The sequence below is a fragment of the Primulina huaijiensis genome, chromosome 10 (genome assembly GCF_012295235.1).
Source record: "Primulina huaijiensis isolate GDHJ02 chromosome 10, ASM1229523v2, whole genome shotgun sequence".
NCBI lineage: Eukaryota > Viridiplantae > Streptophyta > Magnoliopsida > Lamiales > Gesneriaceae > Primulina > Primulina huaijiensis.
In genome coordinates this window covers 3,351,369-3,368,784 of record NC_133315.1, presented here as the reverse complement: position 1 = coordinate 3,368,784, position 17,416 = coordinate 3,351,369, and the positions used below count along the sequence as shown (strand labels likewise).

General features: G+C 34.7%; 2 protein-coding genes across 2 annotated transcripts; both read right to left on the bottom strand.

Annotated features, from left to right (window-relative positions):
- Positions 1-1,833: 1,833 nt before the first annotated feature.
- Positions 1,834-5,595, bottom strand: LOC140986528 (autophagy-related protein 16-like). The gene is made up of 5 exons (XM_073454818.1): positions 5,386-5,595; positions 5,098-5,224; positions 4,598-4,779; positions 4,110-4,305; positions 1,834-2,992 (listed from the first exon to the last, which is right to left on the bottom strand). The coding sequence occupies exons 1-5, from the start codon at positions 5,460-5,462 to the stop codon at positions 1,970-1,972; spliced, it is 1,605 nt and encodes a 534-aa protein (XP_073310919.1). The 5' UTR covers positions 5,463-5,595; the 3' UTR covers positions 1,834-1,969.
- A 1,849-nt stretch (positions 5,596-7,444) lies between these two features.
- LOC140986126 (uncharacterized) lies at positions 7,445-14,162 on the bottom strand. The gene is made up of 5 exons (XM_073454141.1): positions 13,721-14,162; positions 9,781-9,817; positions 9,435-9,671; positions 9,236-9,283; positions 7,445-8,259 (listed from the first exon to the last, which is right to left on the bottom strand). The coding sequence occupies exons 1-5, from the start codon at positions 14,020-14,022 to the stop codon at positions 7,771-7,773; spliced, it is 1,113 nt and encodes a 370-aa protein (XP_073310242.1). The 5' UTR covers positions 14,023-14,162; the 3' UTR covers positions 7,445-7,770.
- Positions 14,163-17,416: the final 3,254 nt, after the last annotated feature.

Genomic DNA, 17,416 nt, shown 5'->3' with positions numbered 1-17,416 from the left:
TCCGGAAATATGCATTGAAACCAATATTACCTCATGGGAAACCATCATTCACCCCTTGATAATCCACATGTGTCATGTCATCACAAGTCCCGGTTGGTACAAAGAGTTTGTCACATTGTACACTTGATTGATAGGTTGTTTTGAACTCCTCATTCCAATTGCATGTGGGTATGGCTGGACTCTCCATCCCAAGGTTTTGTCCCTCTCTTGCAGCGGTGTATACCTTTTTTCTTGCTGATTTGGGAGAGCGAAATTTGGGCGGTGAGGATCATCAGCCTTCGAGTTTCCACTCCTTGGTCGAGTTCATTGAATTGATTGCTTCCGTGAACTCTTTCATTGTCTTCAATATTATGCTCTGCTTGGGTGGATTAACTTAGCTTACCCATGTTTGTTTTCAAACAGACATACATGAATTTGAACACTACTTGTAATATCTCTTCAATCCTCATTGTTGTCAACTCTTTCACCAAGCGGTTTGAAATGTGAGCATACACCTCAGGAATAACTGACTCCCCGACCGACTATTCAGCAGCATGTTGTTCTAGTGGTGGAACTTGAGTGTCTTCCTGGTTTGGTAGAGACCCCTCATCCTCATCCTCTTGATTAATGTTTTTTTTCCTTCTTGGTGGCATATTTGGTGTCCCACTGGGCGTGCCAAATTTTTTTGCATAATATTTTGAGTTACGGGCATGCCAGGTGTTAAAAGCACCAACTTGAGTGAAAAAAATAGTAAAAATCTAACTTCTAAAAACATAACATACAAATTTGACTGTTCGTTATAATTTCTTAAACAAATACAACGCCAAACAAAATAAAACTAAATAAACTACTGGAAATTGAAAGATAAACTTCCAACATTATATATCTTTACAATAAACGGTAAAAGTTTACAAAATATTAACATAGAATAAAAGAACATTGGTGAAATTTGAACGAGAATTATTTGAACTAATTAAATCTAGAATGAAAAACATGAAATATACTTGAACCATGATGAAGAATTTGAAAGGGAGTTGTAAGAATTTGTACGAGATATGCGTTGTGTTTTTTCTCTTTTTGCCGATGCTCTTCTTTTCTTTCATATGATTGGGCGATTTCCTCTCATTATTCCCATGTTCCATGATCTCCCATTATTTTCTACTATCTTTTCGTATCTTTATATCATTTGATCTGTTTACACCAGTTTGAATTTTAGATGGGTTATATCACCGTATCTTATCACTTATTCTTTTTTTGGGCTTTGGGCTCAATTAACTTTTATCAAGTAAATTTTTGGCTCTAACAATTTCATATCCTTCATCCTTGTAATACTTTGGATCTTTAAGATGAATATTTTTCTCAAAATTATTGTATAAACAATGGTAGTTTTAAGTGTAAACTCAAAAAAAAGCAATATGTAGGCGATAAATATTATTCGAGAAGTAACTTCCAAAAAATTGCAAAACATAACAGGGCAATCATTAAGCATTATTACAAGGTTAAATGTAAAAAAAATTTAAACTTTATTATATATTTTTTTAACAAAATAACATATAAAATAATGTATACAATAAATGTAAAAATGCTAGTTCGCAGAAAATGAATGAAGCAGGGTTTCTTCATTGGAGAAATTTCAAAAAATAATCTTAGAAATTTTAAAATATTAATGAAGGAAAAAAAGACAAAAACTTGTGTGAGATGGTCTCACAGATCGTATTTTGTGAGACAGATCTCTTATTTGGGTCATCCATGAAAAAGTAATATTTTTTATGCTAAGAGTATAACTTTTTATTGTGAATATCGGTAGGGTTGACTGTCTCACAGATAAAGATTCGTGAGATCGTAACTCGCAAAAAAAATGAACAATCTCAATAACCAATGATCTATATTCACAGTCAAGTATTGTATAATCTTCAGGAAGCATCATACCTTACAGTTAAGAAGTCTACGTCAACCATCGCCATGTAATGACGAACATCGGAGAAAACCATCAAGTCCAAATGCATATGTCACCATTCTTATCCGAGGTAGCCAAAGGTTTTCCAAGATTATTCCATGAACAGCATAACACAGGAAACGTATGCTCCTTTAGAGTGCTCGCTATTTTCCCATTTTCTACCGACCAAACATGTACTGATCCATCAGCAGATCCAGCAGCTACATAACCATCATCAGGACTAATACAAGATCTGCTCCAATTAGATGCCACTCTATTGTCGTTTGCTCTCAAAGTGGCAAATATTTCAAGAGTACGGATATCAAATAAATTGTGTAAGTTGTCTCTTCCACTGGACAAGATTGTACTTCCACTTCTAGACAATGACAGAGATGTGATAGCATTTGCATGGGCAGTAACCTCACTCAGAAGTTTACCCGTCTGAATATCCCATAGTCGGAGATTCCCGTCCATGTGGCCCGAACAAATAATTTGTCCATCTATGCTAAAACAAAGGGTGTTGCAATTGCTATGAAATATTAGAGTATTGACACAATATCCCTTCTGAAGATCCCAAACTTTTATCGTACGGTCATAAGCAGCACTCACGACATTGCGATTTGACACTCGGCTCACATCCACGGCACAGACCTTGTCTACATGGCCAGTGAGTGTATGTCGGACACGACCCGAATTTACATCCCAAACACACAAGTTATTTGCACTACTGGCTGCAATGACAGCTTTGTTATCGTGGGTGACCGAAAGATCAAGAACAGAGCCCAGACAACCATAAAGCGTACGACTTAACGACCCTGTATTTGTATCCCAAATTTTGATGGCTTTGTCCTGACCCCCACTAACCAACATACCAGAATTATACTCAAAAACTATCGAGGAGCAACCACCTTCGTGGGCCGGGATTCTTCGCTTGCATGTAGTGGGAATCACTGACTCAACATAATACTCAGCACCTTCTTCACTTTGACGGACAACACCATCCACTTGTTGACGGGCGATTTGTTGTATATTGTTTCCCTTCATGTGATCCAGCATGTCTTCATAAATGGCATTCGTCTAATATAAGATTACCAGAAGGGCATGCTATTAAATATACGCGGGCAAATTGACAGAATCAGTAGGAAGGAAAATAACACTGAAACAAGCAAATAAGTCTGGTATGTTAATCAATAGAGCATAAAAATGAACCTTAATAGCTATTAAAACACACAAGTAGTTGGAACAAACTAAGTTTTGATGACAACAAAAATATTGACCTAGCTGGATGAACCTTGCTTACTGAACTAAGAACAGATAAGCTAAGTCAAACCCAGCTGTTAAAGACTAAGTAAATAAGGGGACATAATTGTCCAACATTCTGGATTACTATCTCAACAGAAATATCAAATGAGCAAATGTTGATAAGTTCTACAAAAGCTAAGCTACAACACCAGTGAAGTATTACCCTGCTAAAACAAGATGAAATTTAGCTGATTTATCTGAAACTCTGCTGGACGTGTGGAAAGGACTAGATATTTTAAAGAAGTCGTTGGAACATATATCTCGCAAATTTGCAGTACCTCTCACAAATTTGCAGTGCTTATCAGAGAATATCAAATGCACAAGTACTATATTTGGAAAGGAGCCCAGCAAAAGTTGGATTTATGCACACAAGCAGAGTATGACATCCACTTTTTTAGAATTTAACATCAGAATATCAAGTATTTAAGAATGAAATCATCCGTATTCAAGACACTTTGACACTTTAAACATTTACGAGCATTAAACTCTTCAAGCATTCAACTCGCTTACCATGTCTATCTGCACATTCTCAAACACAACTTACTCGTTCAATCTGATCATTAAGGATCATCCGTGCAGTTTTATTCAATAATTAATTGTATCCTGAGCTTACTGAGAGAGTGTATCCTGAACTTTACTTACTGTTTTTTAAATTTGCCATCAAGGCTATTCACTGAACCAAACAAATTTAATACGCACTTATTAAAATTACTTCAAGATATCAGTGGAATTTTGTGTACGTGGCTGTCTTTCCATTAATTGAAAAGCTGGTAAAAATTCCAACTAAATCTAATAAAACCCAATGGCACTCTTTGTGTCGGCCGTTGATCATACTCCATTCAATAAAGTACAAAAGACAATAAATCTAAGCTTGAAACTGACACTGTAATACCTCATTCATGCGTTCAGCATCTTTCATTTTCTCCACCAGCCAACGATCGATCAATGTCTTATTTTCTGCTTCAGCAGTGTCAGCTCTTAGTGTGGTTGCTTCGAGTTGTTCTATAAGATTCTGGTGCTCAGATATCAACAGTTCTAAGGCCTTTGTCTTCTCTTCTAACACACCAGCTAATCGAGAGCATTCATCCCTGCGAACAATAAAGAGTTAAAGCTGAGAAATAGATTCAATAACAACTCAGGGATGGTAGCAGTGGGGGGCCTCGGGCGATGGCCAGTTTCGGGGGCCATTTGCCACATTTGGGGTGAAAAAATTTAGATATTAGAAAAAATTGCAAGTCAATTTGAATAATTTTTTGTCCCGGGGGCATTCACACTCACCGAGTCAGCCGCTGAATATATTCAGCATCCACAACTCATACTTATGATACTTTTACGGCCAGAAACAAGAAAGAAAATGGAGTACGAATGAGAAATCAAAACCTTGACTGATTAACCTCATTTTGCAATTCAGATATCATGGATTCTTTCTCTTGCAGTAAAGCTTTTGAAGCTCTAGTATCAGCCACTTCAATCGCAAGTTGTTCCGAAAGCCGAGATTGAACTTTGTAGCATTGGTGGATCTCAACCTGAAGATTTTCAAATTTTTCTTTCCACTCCGATCCCTTAAATTACAACATCAAAAAAATTCAGCTCAAACTCATTTACGAGGACTAGAGTACCTATACATGTAAATAAACACGTTCCTTCCTTCCTGTTCCCTTCACAATGCATCCACAACGAAATTTAGAAGCCAAGAAAATCCAGAACATCAAGAAACTTCATTATGATGGGTTGAAAAATTTAATCGCAAGAAGCTTGGAAAAGTTATCCAACTTTGAATATTTCTAAAACACTGACAGAAAAAATAAAGGACCCACCCCTCTTTCATTCAAATATGCAAAGAACACAATCTTAATCGCAATTGTAATCAAGAACACAACCTGTGACAGAATGGGGCGAGATAGAGCACTGAAAGCAGGGGAGTGAGCGCCTTCTTCGAGTAAATGCCGCTTCTTAAGAGCTCGTAAAGCATGTTTTATTGCTTCCACTGCTATTTCTTCTTGCACCCTGTTAGAGCAGAAACAGAAACAAGAAAAGGGTCATCAACAGTACGATTAATTGAGGAGAAAGAATCAGACCCAGAAACCCCAAAACCCACGAGGATCAACAATACCCCGAAAAAACTGAAATCATGCAATCGCTGCTCAACTACTTGTTCGGAAACTTACATTTTGGCGTCGCTTTTGTTGATCGTCGAATCGTTCAGAGATTTTACTAAGTTTTGTGGATTTTTCCAAACATTCATTACAGATTAGCGGATAATTAATTAATTATTAAAAAGAAACTAAAAATTTGTAAAAAGAAAAAGATATTCTCTGGATTTAGATGGAAGGCTTCGAGCATACGGTGCTGTGACTCTGCACGGTGACTAAGAAGTTTACGTGTCAGACTAATTTTCAAAACAAAAACTCGAACTCAAACTCAAAAGAGAAGATTGTACAAGTTCATATATATAATTTTCAGGTATTTTATCTAATTGATATAGGATAATTAACCCACCTCCTCACGTCCAAGAATGAACATATGAAGCCTGAAGTTTACAAATGACCCAACTATGGGCAGAACATGTGGCCTAACTATAGCCAGTCCAACACATAACAGTGGAACCTGAGCTCTGATATCATGTTAAAAGTGGAACTTGGACCTAACTCAACCCAAAAAGTAGATCTCACGGATCAATTTCGTGGGTCGAATATCTTATTTGAGTCATCCATGAAAAAGTATTACTTTTTATGTTAAGAATATTACTTTTTATTGTGAATATCGGTAGGGTTGACCCATCTCACAGATAAAAATTCGTGAGACCGTCTCACAATGAACTTACTCAATTTTCAATTGCAAATTATTTATTCGTTTGAAAATGTAAATTTACAATTCTAGTACTTGCATTTAACAATATTTTCTCTTCAAAAAAAAAAATTAACATCATTCGAAACAAGTTAAATGATTAGTTTTGTAACCTCTTTAAATTTTCTTATCACATTATTTAGAGCTTATAAACTCTTTAAAAAACCTTATAAGTTTAATAAAATATATTCTTAAAAAAATTAGGGCTTTTAATTACATGAAAATTTTAAAAAAAAAAATAACATTGTTTCATAGTATGTTAAAACTTCAAATTTGGTAGCTCCGAGCCTCACTAGAACCTAGACCAAGTTCTTAGGGCTATATAAAAAGAAAAACTCGGATAACTGACATCCACGGAGGAGGAGATTGGACAATCTCTGAGTCGAGGTGAATAGATGAGTTCAGATATTTGGTAACCGAGTTCCGGGAGTTAGCTCAAGATGATGCTATGACAGTAGAGGAGTCTGATGTTCAAGAAGATATTAAGTTGGAGCCAAAAGGCGGAAACTAAGCTCAGATAAGGTTACTTGTCTCGAGGATAAGAACATTTATCCCGATAATGAAAGGAAAGATAGGGCGGCGTTATAGGGTCGACCTAGTTTGCAATCATGAACATGTAAGGCGGTGCACGAATGAGATAAAGTTGACCCGACAAAGTTAGTGATAAGACAGACTTGTAGATCGTAGTACGGTAATAATGTTGTATTTAATGAAGCATTTAAGAAAGCATTTAATACAGGCATGGTCTGATGTATATTTGTATTTTGTGGCATGCTTATGGGTTGTACGAACGAGGTCATCATTACTTTTCTCATATAAATATACATGTTAATACATTCATTCGATTCATTCCGCTTATATCACATTCTGTGTGCACTTATGTCGAGATTTTTCTATTTTCATGAGCTTAATATTGTCTTGAGCGTCAAAGTGGTCACGCCGAAAAATTCTTCCAACATACCATTCACGGGTTTGTTGTTTTAAAGGCTCGAGATCTTTTTTATAGTATTTCGAAATTATTTTTAGCTTCAGATTTAAATTAAAAAATATTGTTTGACAATTAATTGTAATTATAATAACTGAAACTCACAACAATACACACTATGATTTGGCTCTGAGATGAGCTTTTAATAAATAATATATAACATGATAATACTAAATTGAAAGTTACGATAAATGGAATGATGTATAACTCAAATTATGACACCTTCCCGACCCCCTTCTAACGATCTCCTTTGTGATTTCAAGCTTAGAGTAAATTCGAGGTCTGCATTCCAGCTTATCTCATCTATTGGACTGGAGCCGAACCCCATATTTCTAGTGAGTATCAATATTGATATTTCTATATCATTTAGGGGTCTCCCAATACTATAGTCTACAAAAACCCAAAAATATTTACCTTTCAATTAATATGCCAAGTTAAAATTCTGGAGATAAAAAAAGTAAAGGTGTAAAATAGAATATCAAATGTCAAATACATCCTTTATACAGACATGACTCGAACCATCAGAAAAGAGTTACCATCACTATCCAAAGAGCAAAGAATTGATATCATCAAACTATACCCACCATTTCTTTTATCTCACCAAAGAAAAATGAAACCTTTTCAATGGACGCCAACGCTGATCCAGAAGGGCAAGTAAATGTATAACACCCCCAAAACCCATAATTTAAAGAAATACACTCCTCTTATCGCTTCCTTCTCTTCATGAAGTTCGTAATCTATCCAACCAATCAATGCTTTTCCGTGCTTTCTCTAAGTGAATGTCAATGCTCCTTCGGGACTTCTCATTATACTCCACACTCCTCCGAGATCTTTCCATTTGATCAAGAGATGCTTTCAACTTGGAAAGCTTGTCGTCTTTATGAAATTTGTATTCGTAGGTTTTGAGTTTTTCAGGCCTATCAGTGCTCTGCCTGGGTTTCTCTCTCCAGTCTGTGCTCTTCCTTGGAGCTTCAACATACTCTATACTTTTCCTGGAATGTTCAGGTCGGTCTACACTTTTCCTTGATGCATGTATTGCAGAAGGTTTTTCGACTGCATGTACAAATTTTTTTAGGTGCTTAATATACTCAGGATAGAGTTCTAAATCGCAGTGGTTTCCTCCCTTGATCCATAATGGCTCGTACTTCTCTTGGCATAGTTCGTAAAGTTGTTTACCGTGAGAACAGTCAACGACATCATCAGCTGTGCCCTGCATAAGAACCAGGAAATGATATTGATTCAAACGAGCCCAATAAAAGGGTGTGCGCGTGAAGACTGCAGAGTACACTCTAACCATAAAAAATATAACTCCTATGAATTTCCTGCTCCTGGAAGGTACAATGACTGATGAAGCACTCGAAGGTAAATATGCATTTGATACTTAGAAGCTAAGAAATAAAGCTGGTCCAAACTGAATTAATTAATATCCCAAGACCACGGGGATATTACCTTAACTGCATATTCAATGGTTATCATTGGTCCAAATACATGGGGCTCTTGCTTGACCCCATACAAATTTGTTTTTTGGAAACAACGGCGATCAACAGATCTACCCTGAGGTTGGTTCAACTAAACCATCTTTTCACACTATATATATGATATGAACACAAAAATTAACGACATATCAATCTATTATAAGACATATGGATGAAAAAACAGTAGCATTTGATAGTGGCTGGGCATTAGTCATTTTACCGGAGGTTGAAGTTGGCTAATGATCCTTGTAGAATCCAGACATCAGATGACTTCAAATGTGTTCAAATACAATTTTCAAGAATAGTGATTGGGCTCTCATGAGGCCTTTATTTTCCCAACCTCCCCTTTATGATTGCCTTAGCAAAACCCAGTAAAAATCAACAAAACTGACAGGTTTTCTGTCCCCAGAACAGGTTAACGAGGACGTTTCACATATATTCAGTGGCATATGGTGCTTGTGAATCTAACCATGTGAAAACTTATACGAGCACTCACTGAATCAGCAGTTTTACCAATATATAATCAGCTGGCGAAATTGTTCAGGAAGAAACCAATGCAGGAACACAAGACCGATATTTTTAAATTTGTACAACAAATACTCGGACAAACCCAAAAGGCCACTAAGGGATAAAGCAGATTAAAAATGCAAGTGATTGCTTCACACCACGAAGGCACTACATAATGAAAATTCCACCAAAATGTATGCTTACATGAATAACCAGCACCGGACACTTCACCGAGGGGATTTTGTCAATGTTCTGCATCACATAAAATGCAGATCATGTTTACATAAAGAGATGAGGAAACATTGTAGATGGACGAGCTTAGAATAAGATAACAATCAAACGCCAGGAATACATGTCCGTTTGATTAAATATACTTGGTGCAAATGAGAAATTAAGAATATACCTTATAGATGTCAAACCAATATGTGCGCTTCACCGGATACATGACTCTTAAGCCTGATAGAATAGGACTATGCAAGACAACAGCCCTTATTTGTGGCAAACGAGAGGCTAGATCTACCGTAGGACCACTCCCAACCGATTGTCCATAGAGTATAATGTCTTCTTGCTTGGTCCCATAGTTTTCTTCAAGACACTTGTATGCAGCTTCAATATCCGCATAAGTATTGTGCTCACTTGGCTGTAATATGGCAACATATGTCAACTTCAAGAGATGCTCTAAGGCATCCAATCGTTTAGTAATGATAGAAAGGAAATAAATCTTCTCAATAAAATTCATCAGCAGATACCTTTCCAGATGACTGGCCATAACCTGAGTAGTCATATCTGAAGACATGATGTACATAAGATATTTAACTTAGAAGCTCAGTAGAAAGCAACACATCTAACATAATAGAAAGAGAAATCCTGTAATCAAGCATTGAGTAATATGTCTTTCCCCCTCATCACTTAGCCATTGTTGGGCATATTTTGGATTAAACCGGAACCTAGATCACAACGTTCTGGATCCGTCAAATCAACGTAGAATGCTCCTAATAAAAATATCAAGTAGAAGTTCTAAGATTTTAAATATGATTTTATCATCTGTACGATCTGGGGCATTTAAATTTTTAACCTTCCCACCACATTTGTTTTAAAAAATGACCTCCGTTTATTAAAAACACGTAATGCAACCCATTGCATTATACTAATTCAACAAAGGGGGTATTTTTTTAAATACATGTGGAGATAAAGTAATTTTTCAAAATTTCCAGTGCAATCTCTAAATAAGTAACTGTTAATCCAGCAAATTGATTTGAGTTGGCATTATTGGAAAATATTTGCAACAGTAAGCACTATAGAAAGTAAAAAATTCAATTTTCAAGTATTCGCCCCATAATGATTTGTTTATTGTTGGTGAACATCATAACCTTAAGATAAACGATAAATCTACTAATTATTACTCAAAAATTTCTCATCAATGTAATCATACTCTGCTAACTTCTTGTAAACACCTTCCAAACTATGAGCTGTTAGTCTACTGCCATAATTTCACAATTTTCTACATTAATAAAAAAGGACCAACTATAGCCACCACTTGATCCCACATTGAGTCGAAAAGAAAATTGGAAAAAATTTAAAATCTTTAAAAATGTGTTCTTGCGACTTAACCTAATCATTTCCGTAAAACAAAGAAAAATCTGAAATTGTTCAGAGTATAACTCATTGAGTAGAGTTTTACTTGCATAGACACATAAAACCGATGGATTGACATCAATTTTTATAATCATTATCTAATGTATGCTACAAGAAATGATATGGAGAAATGCACAATTGATATAAACCAATAGTCCCCTCCATGATTCCTAGTCACCAAATTCAATGCACTTCCCCACCGAAGGATTCCAATTCAATTTCATTCTTTTTCCCAATACACAAATGCCATGGTGGGTAGTTAGCTGAAACCCGACCCGTTTATTAATGAATTTGAAGATATGATAGGGGCCTATATGAAGACCTCTTAGCACAAAATTTAAATCAGTGTCAAATAGGACATCCTGAGTTGTCCAACTTCACGCACCCCTATTACGAGTACAACAAAACAAATTATCCTTGAAAGGTTCAAAAATTTTCGCTCAGTGACCATAGTTAGAGGAAGCATCTGCGACTAGGCAATGATGTAGAACCCACAGTTACATACCACTCAAACATGTTAGACAACATAATGAACATGATTATTTATTGAGAGCCAACTCATCGGACAGGAATAACCAAAAAAATAATGATCTTGTTAACCATTTATTAAGCGATCAATAGTGGCTATCCATCTTAAACTTGAATAAAATACAACACACAAGCCTTTATCGGACTAAGTGGGGTCGGCTATATGAATCTTCCTACGACATAGTGCTCTATCTCCTGTTATACTATGATCTATATTTAAATAATGAATATCATGTTTAATCGTTATTACACAAAATTATATTTTTCCCGAACTCACCCAACAGAATCTTCATCCTCGAACTTCACGTCCAGCCATGATGCCATAAAGTGGCTGTCGCGTCGCCAAGGCCAACCTTGCAAAAGCAGGCATGGTGCCGGTGCTCACAACTCCAGCTTTGGACTCGCGACTCTAAAGTGAAGTGTAATGACCCGAACTCTCATTTGAATGAAGTACTAATTAAGACATAATTAAAGAGTTGTTAATCAAATATTATTAAGGAATTGATTAATTGAAGATCAACATGTTTGGAGCCATCAAATTTAAAATTGACCACCTAATCTAGTTCAGATTAGGTTAACTTGAGAAATCCAACTAGACGAATGTGATTATAACAAGTGGAAGATAAGATTGAGTTCGAATCTTCTGAACTAGTCTGGATGCAGCATATAAATGGAAACTGATTTCATTTGTTTTCTACACCACTTTTCCTCAGTTTCTCTCTCGAGTTCTAGCTATATACCTTAGGTTTTCTAATCAGTTTCTATGACAGTTTAGTGTTGGGAATCTTCAGAGCTAGTGTCGACTTGAGAAGAAGTAGGTGATCCGGGACACACCGATCGAGACATCATCAGCAAGTTGAAGACGGACGCAAGTATAATCCTAAAGTCTTAAATAGAGATTTAAGGATTATTAGGAAGAACTTTGAAGCATATTTAGTGATTTGGATCTTGCTTGATAGTGATTTCAATATGTTGGTTTTGTCTAGTTTCAGACGAGTAAACTTTTTGTCATATTGTTTTAGTGAGGTACGTGATGCTGACTGAGATGTCCAAGCGCAATATACACACTTAAATGCTGCATATTTAACGGTTGCATGATACATGTTTTACTCTTTTGACATTATATGCATGACATCACGTTGGGCCTGATATCCTTTCCTTTGAGATATACCTCGTTTGTTGGGGCCGCTCAGCCCTGTTATGTATTGTGGACGGTTGGATTCGAGAGCTACAGTGTTCGACGAGTCCCGCGGGCTCTGATGAACATGAACATTGTAGGTTCACGTCTTATGATGATGAGTGTTGGAGCCAAAACATGCCTAGGGAATATCAGAGACTACACACTCAAACGCCTCTAGATTGAGCATGAGATTCTTAACTTGATTCTTGTTATCCGTGCATATTGCATTTCACATGCATCATAACAGTTCGTATACTCGTACATTCTCGTATTAGGGTCGCTCACGTTCTTGTTTTCATCTTGAACACCTTATTTTATGGGACAGATATTAGGTTGGACGGCTCGGACAGCCAGGGCAGTGACTAGAACAGTTGGGTTTCGGTAGTGATTCAATTGATGTTTTATTTGGTTTCTCATATTCTCGTGCATGATTATGATTTCGATTTGGTTGTATTAACGATTAAGACTTAGATAATTGTTCTGTTTTCATTTTGGTTGTAAGATAATTAAATTATTTGGTTTCCGCTGTTTAATTGTTATTATCAAGTTTAATTATGCATGCTTATTAGTCTGTTTAGTAGTAGCAGGGTAAAGACGCTACATGAAAAGTCGTGACTTTTTGGTCCATAATTCTTGGAAATGTATAACCAAACGCGCAACCCATAAAATCTTTTTTTGGAATTTTTAAGAATTCAACCCTTAGAATTCGAGATCGGAGCCAAGTACAAGAGTTCTACAGAAATATACTAATGTTGTAAACATTTCTGTGGTTCGTGAGACTTGTTAGTTGTTACTAGTTTCAAGTTCTCGCACCTTCATGGGGCAATAAGGTTCTAAATTCAAAGAATTCAACTCTTGCCTTGATTCTCCATTCCCAAATTGAATTCCAAATATTCTCACCAACAGCATCAACTCGCACGGCACAATTCAATGATATATTTTAAATCCACCCAAACCGTCCCAACCGTCCCAAGAATCATCATTTACCAAATGCTCTTCACACCTAACCGGATTTCCACAAATACCGAATGCCACATCTTAACCAAACAAAGTTATCCTAAAATTAATGATGGCATAAAATAAACTGACGATCTGAGCGAGTAAACTCAACAAATTTCATGTAATTAAAATCTGTAAAGACTTAATTTTTCGGTTATCACAATCTTCACATGAAATTGTCAATCCAACATGTGGATTAAATGGCACAAAGTTCGAAATAATTGCATCCAAAAAATATTAAACAAAATGCAAAAGAAATTAAAAAAAAAAAATCAAAGTTCATAAAAGAATAAAGCTGACATTATAAAAAAAGCAATTATAAAATATCAACTGAAATCAAGAATCACCCAAGGAGATTAGCTCTGAGATGAATGCTGAGCTCGAGGAAAAGCTCGTACATCTGCCCGACATCCGCCGCGTTGCCGTGCGAGTACAGCACCGTCGAAGTAGCCATGGGGTACCGCACGTACATCGCCACGATTTCAGTCCCCCGCCGCGTCGGCAGCTTCAACACGTCGACGTTTTCCCGGTGCGGGAACGGGTGCAGCAGCAGGATCCCAGTGGTATCATCCGTAACCACTTTGTAGCTCGGAGGAGTAGGAGGGAAAAACGCTAGCTTCGCAGCCATTGATGATGTCACCCCTCCCATACCTTCCTCTATCAATGAGCAACTCCTGCTGCTGCTTGTGAAACTGTAATCTGCGGTGCGTGTGGGAATTGTATGTAAGTGGATAGAAGAGGAGCAGAGGAGAGAAATGGAGGAAATCCCCAGCTGTGATGCTTCTTGTTAATTAAATGCTGCCAAATGTGCTTTATTTATTTATTTATTTTATTTTGCTGAAATTACTATGCACTTTTGTCATTTTCTTTGTTTTTTTTTTTTTTCCAGATTTTCATGTTTTAGAAATCTAATTTTTTTGGATCAAATGATTGTATTAAAAAGGGGATTTAAAAAAATATTTATAACAAAAAAATCAAAATTAATTTAGTTTAAAGAGTACGACAACAACACAACGACGATGACGACGACAGCGAATGCTGAATCATGATGAGGGGCACGTTGCCCCAAGCAACTCTTTTTTTCTAAATTTTTTATTATAATTTGAATAAAAACAAAAAGACAAAAACTCATATCAGACGGTATCACGGGTCAATTTTGTGAAACGGATATTCTATATAAGTCATCTACGAAAAAGTATTACTTTTTATGTCAAATATATTATTTTTTATTGTAAATATAGACGTGATGGATCCGTCTCACGAATAAAGATCACTGAGATCGTATTATAAAAGAACTACTCAAACAAAAATTTGTAAATATGTGATAAAATGAATAAGAAGACTCAAGCTATTTAATGCTTGGCTACATTTAAGGAAAAAAAATTTATATAGATCAATTGGTTTTTTAAAATACGGATTAAATTTTTTATTATAAATAAAAAAATCAAATTATAATACCAAAATTAAAAATAATTTGAAATTTTAGATTTATGCTTCTATTGATCTCATGCTTATTACAATCTTTAATATAAATTATCTGTTAATTATAAACTTTTTATTTATAATATTGATTTTTTGTTATACCCATTTTTATACTCGCATAAACACGATATATTTGATTTGAAATTAATATTATGAAAGTCAGAAATTGATTTTATTTTATTCTTAAGAGTTTATTTTAATATATATTTAAATTGAACTAAATTTTAGATCTAATTTAAATTTGTAAGGTCTCTCCCTAGTACAAATTTTTGTATATATATAAAAGTGCAAATCATATTTATTTGAAGATAAATTACTTAATAATTTAAAAATAAATAACTTTTTAAAAAATGGACGAGGGTTCACCACTATTTTGAAAATTATTTTTGAAAGTTTGATATGTGATATCAAGTCTCATTTTATTAAATAAGAGAACATAATCTTAAGTAAAAAAAATTAAAATATACATACATATATATAATATAATATAAGATTAGCTATTTTTATATATAAAAAATTTGTTCATGGGAGAGATCTTTCAAATATAAATGAGATAAAATTTAGTTTTAATTTAAAAGTATTAAAATCAACTCTTAATCTTATATGTAAATAAATTAAAATTATAATTTAGGAAGAAACTTGTTAGGTCCGAGTTAGAGTTTAGAGAAATAGTGAATAAACTCTTTAAAAGATTTTGTAATTAAAATAGCTATCATAGCTCGTTCTTGAAATGTTCAAAAATGAATCAAACACCGAGAATTAAATTGAGTTTGGTTCTAAAATCAAGCGGAAGAAACTCAAAATAATTCTTCTAAAAACTGGTTAAATTTTTTGAAATGTAGTTAAAAAGTATGCAAGTTGAAATAACAAGAGTGCTTCGGTTGAAGTAATTTATCAAAAACTTTATATATAATATATTGGTATTCGAAAAACAAATAAATTCTTCGAGTATGCCTACCAAAAATAGTAGCAAAAATAAGTAAATGAGATAAATAAATATGCAAAATTTTTGTTTATGAAAGTTCAGATATTAACAACTTTTACGTCACCCCTTCTTCCTATTGGATTGAGTCACTAGAATACTTCTTCCTATTGGATTGAGTCACTAGAATACTTTAATTAAGCAATCATTTGTACAAACCCATTTCTACTTAGGAATTATCCATTGCATAATCAAAACTCATAGCATACTCTCGATTGTAGGTTGCAACCTCACAATACTCATAATGTTTAACGTATTTTATGTCAGAAACACAATCTTTAATGTCGTTCTGTGAAGACTCTCACTCAACTAAACTTTGAAGTTCGTCTCTCTTGTATATGTGAGTGATTGTGTGTGAGATAAAATTAATTAATTAATGTGCATATAAACTTAAATGTATCCTCACACACGGAGAAAAAGCTCTCACTAAGCTAATATAGATATGTAAACTCCCTTCGTGGCCTAGCTCTCATTAGCTAATTTCTTCATATAGATTGCTCATGCTTTGAATTTCTTTCAAATCTTGTATTTGATATTCAAGATATTATATATATAACCTCCAACAATGATATATTCATTAGACACATAAATATGACCGTTGAAAAATATTATGTATTGTTTCTAATATTGCAACGGTCATATTTGATTTTCTGGAAGGTTACTAATGCGATCTGGTGCTAGGAGTAAACGGTTGAATGCATAAACTAGTCGGATTAGCAAAACGGTTAAATGAGTAAAACGGTTGAGTGAAACGTGGTCTGATCCAGTGAATATAGCTCTTGATATGTTGATTTCTGAGCAAAGCAGTAAACATGAAAGTTATAATCTTTTTTCTTAAATTTTTCATATAATCAGAAATCACTCAATTTCAATTTCGTATGAGAGATATATATACTGAAAATACTCTACTGTGTACACACTTGAACTCTTTTTGCAACTTGTGCAGAACTCGCAACTTTATAGTGAATTATCAGCTTCTTAAGCTTCGATTCAGACTTCAACATTCCAGGTTGTTTTGTAGATCATTGTCTTATATTTCCATCGTATGCTGAATCGTTTCATTACAATAATTGAACTGAGACATATTGTCAAAATACTAGAGTTGGTCTATCGAGTCGTCCGAAATTTGCAACTTCAATTTCGCCTTGATAACATCTGAATTCACTCGACCGACCTCAAATATGATTTGTAGATAATTGAGTTGGCTTTCTAACGGTTTTGTCAGCTAGTCATTGTGATTAATGGTTTGTGAGATATCATCGAAATATTTTACATCTCAACATTTTCAGTTTGACTTTCTTTAAGTTCCAGTTTGTCAAATATCTCAATTAGACATCATGCAAGTACACACTTGAGTAAAAATTTTATAAGCATATCTACATGTTTTAATATCATCACAATCAAGATTGATAGCTTTTTCACAACCCAACAAAACTTAATTAGATTTTGGTATGTGACCCCCAAATCTCATTTTATTAAATAAAAGAATATGAGCCTAAGTAAAAAATAATAATTACAAAACAAAAAATATAATATTAATAATATTATCACTTTTATATATATATATATATATATATAT

Bases quoted from the DNA above. Each gene is read 5' to 3' on its own strand.
- LOC140986528 (XM_073454818.1), bottom strand. From the start codon at position 5,462: ATGAATGTTTGGAAAAATCCACAAAACTTAGTAAAATCTCTGAACGAT. The intron at 5,225-5,385 runs GTAAGTTTCCGA...CTGCTCTAACAG, and splicing joins AACAAAAGCGACGCCAAAAT to GGTGCAAGAAGAAATAGCAG. The intron at 4,780-5,097 runs GTTGTGTTCTTG...TTGTAATTTAAG, and splicing joins CTCGCCCCATTCTGTCACAG to GGATCGGAGTGGAAAGAAAA.
- LOC140986126 (XM_073454141.1), bottom strand. From the start codon at position 14,022: ATGGGAGGGGTGACATCATCAATGGCTGCGAAGCTAGCGTTTTTCCCT. The intron at 9,672-9,780 runs GTATCTGCTGAT...GCCATATTACAG, and splicing joins ATGGCCAGTCATCTGGAAAG to CCAAGTGAGCACAATACTTA. The intron at 8,260-9,235 runs GTAAGCATACAT...GTTCTTATGCAG, and splicing joins GTCCGGTGCTGGTTATTCAT to GGCACAGCTGATGATGTCGT.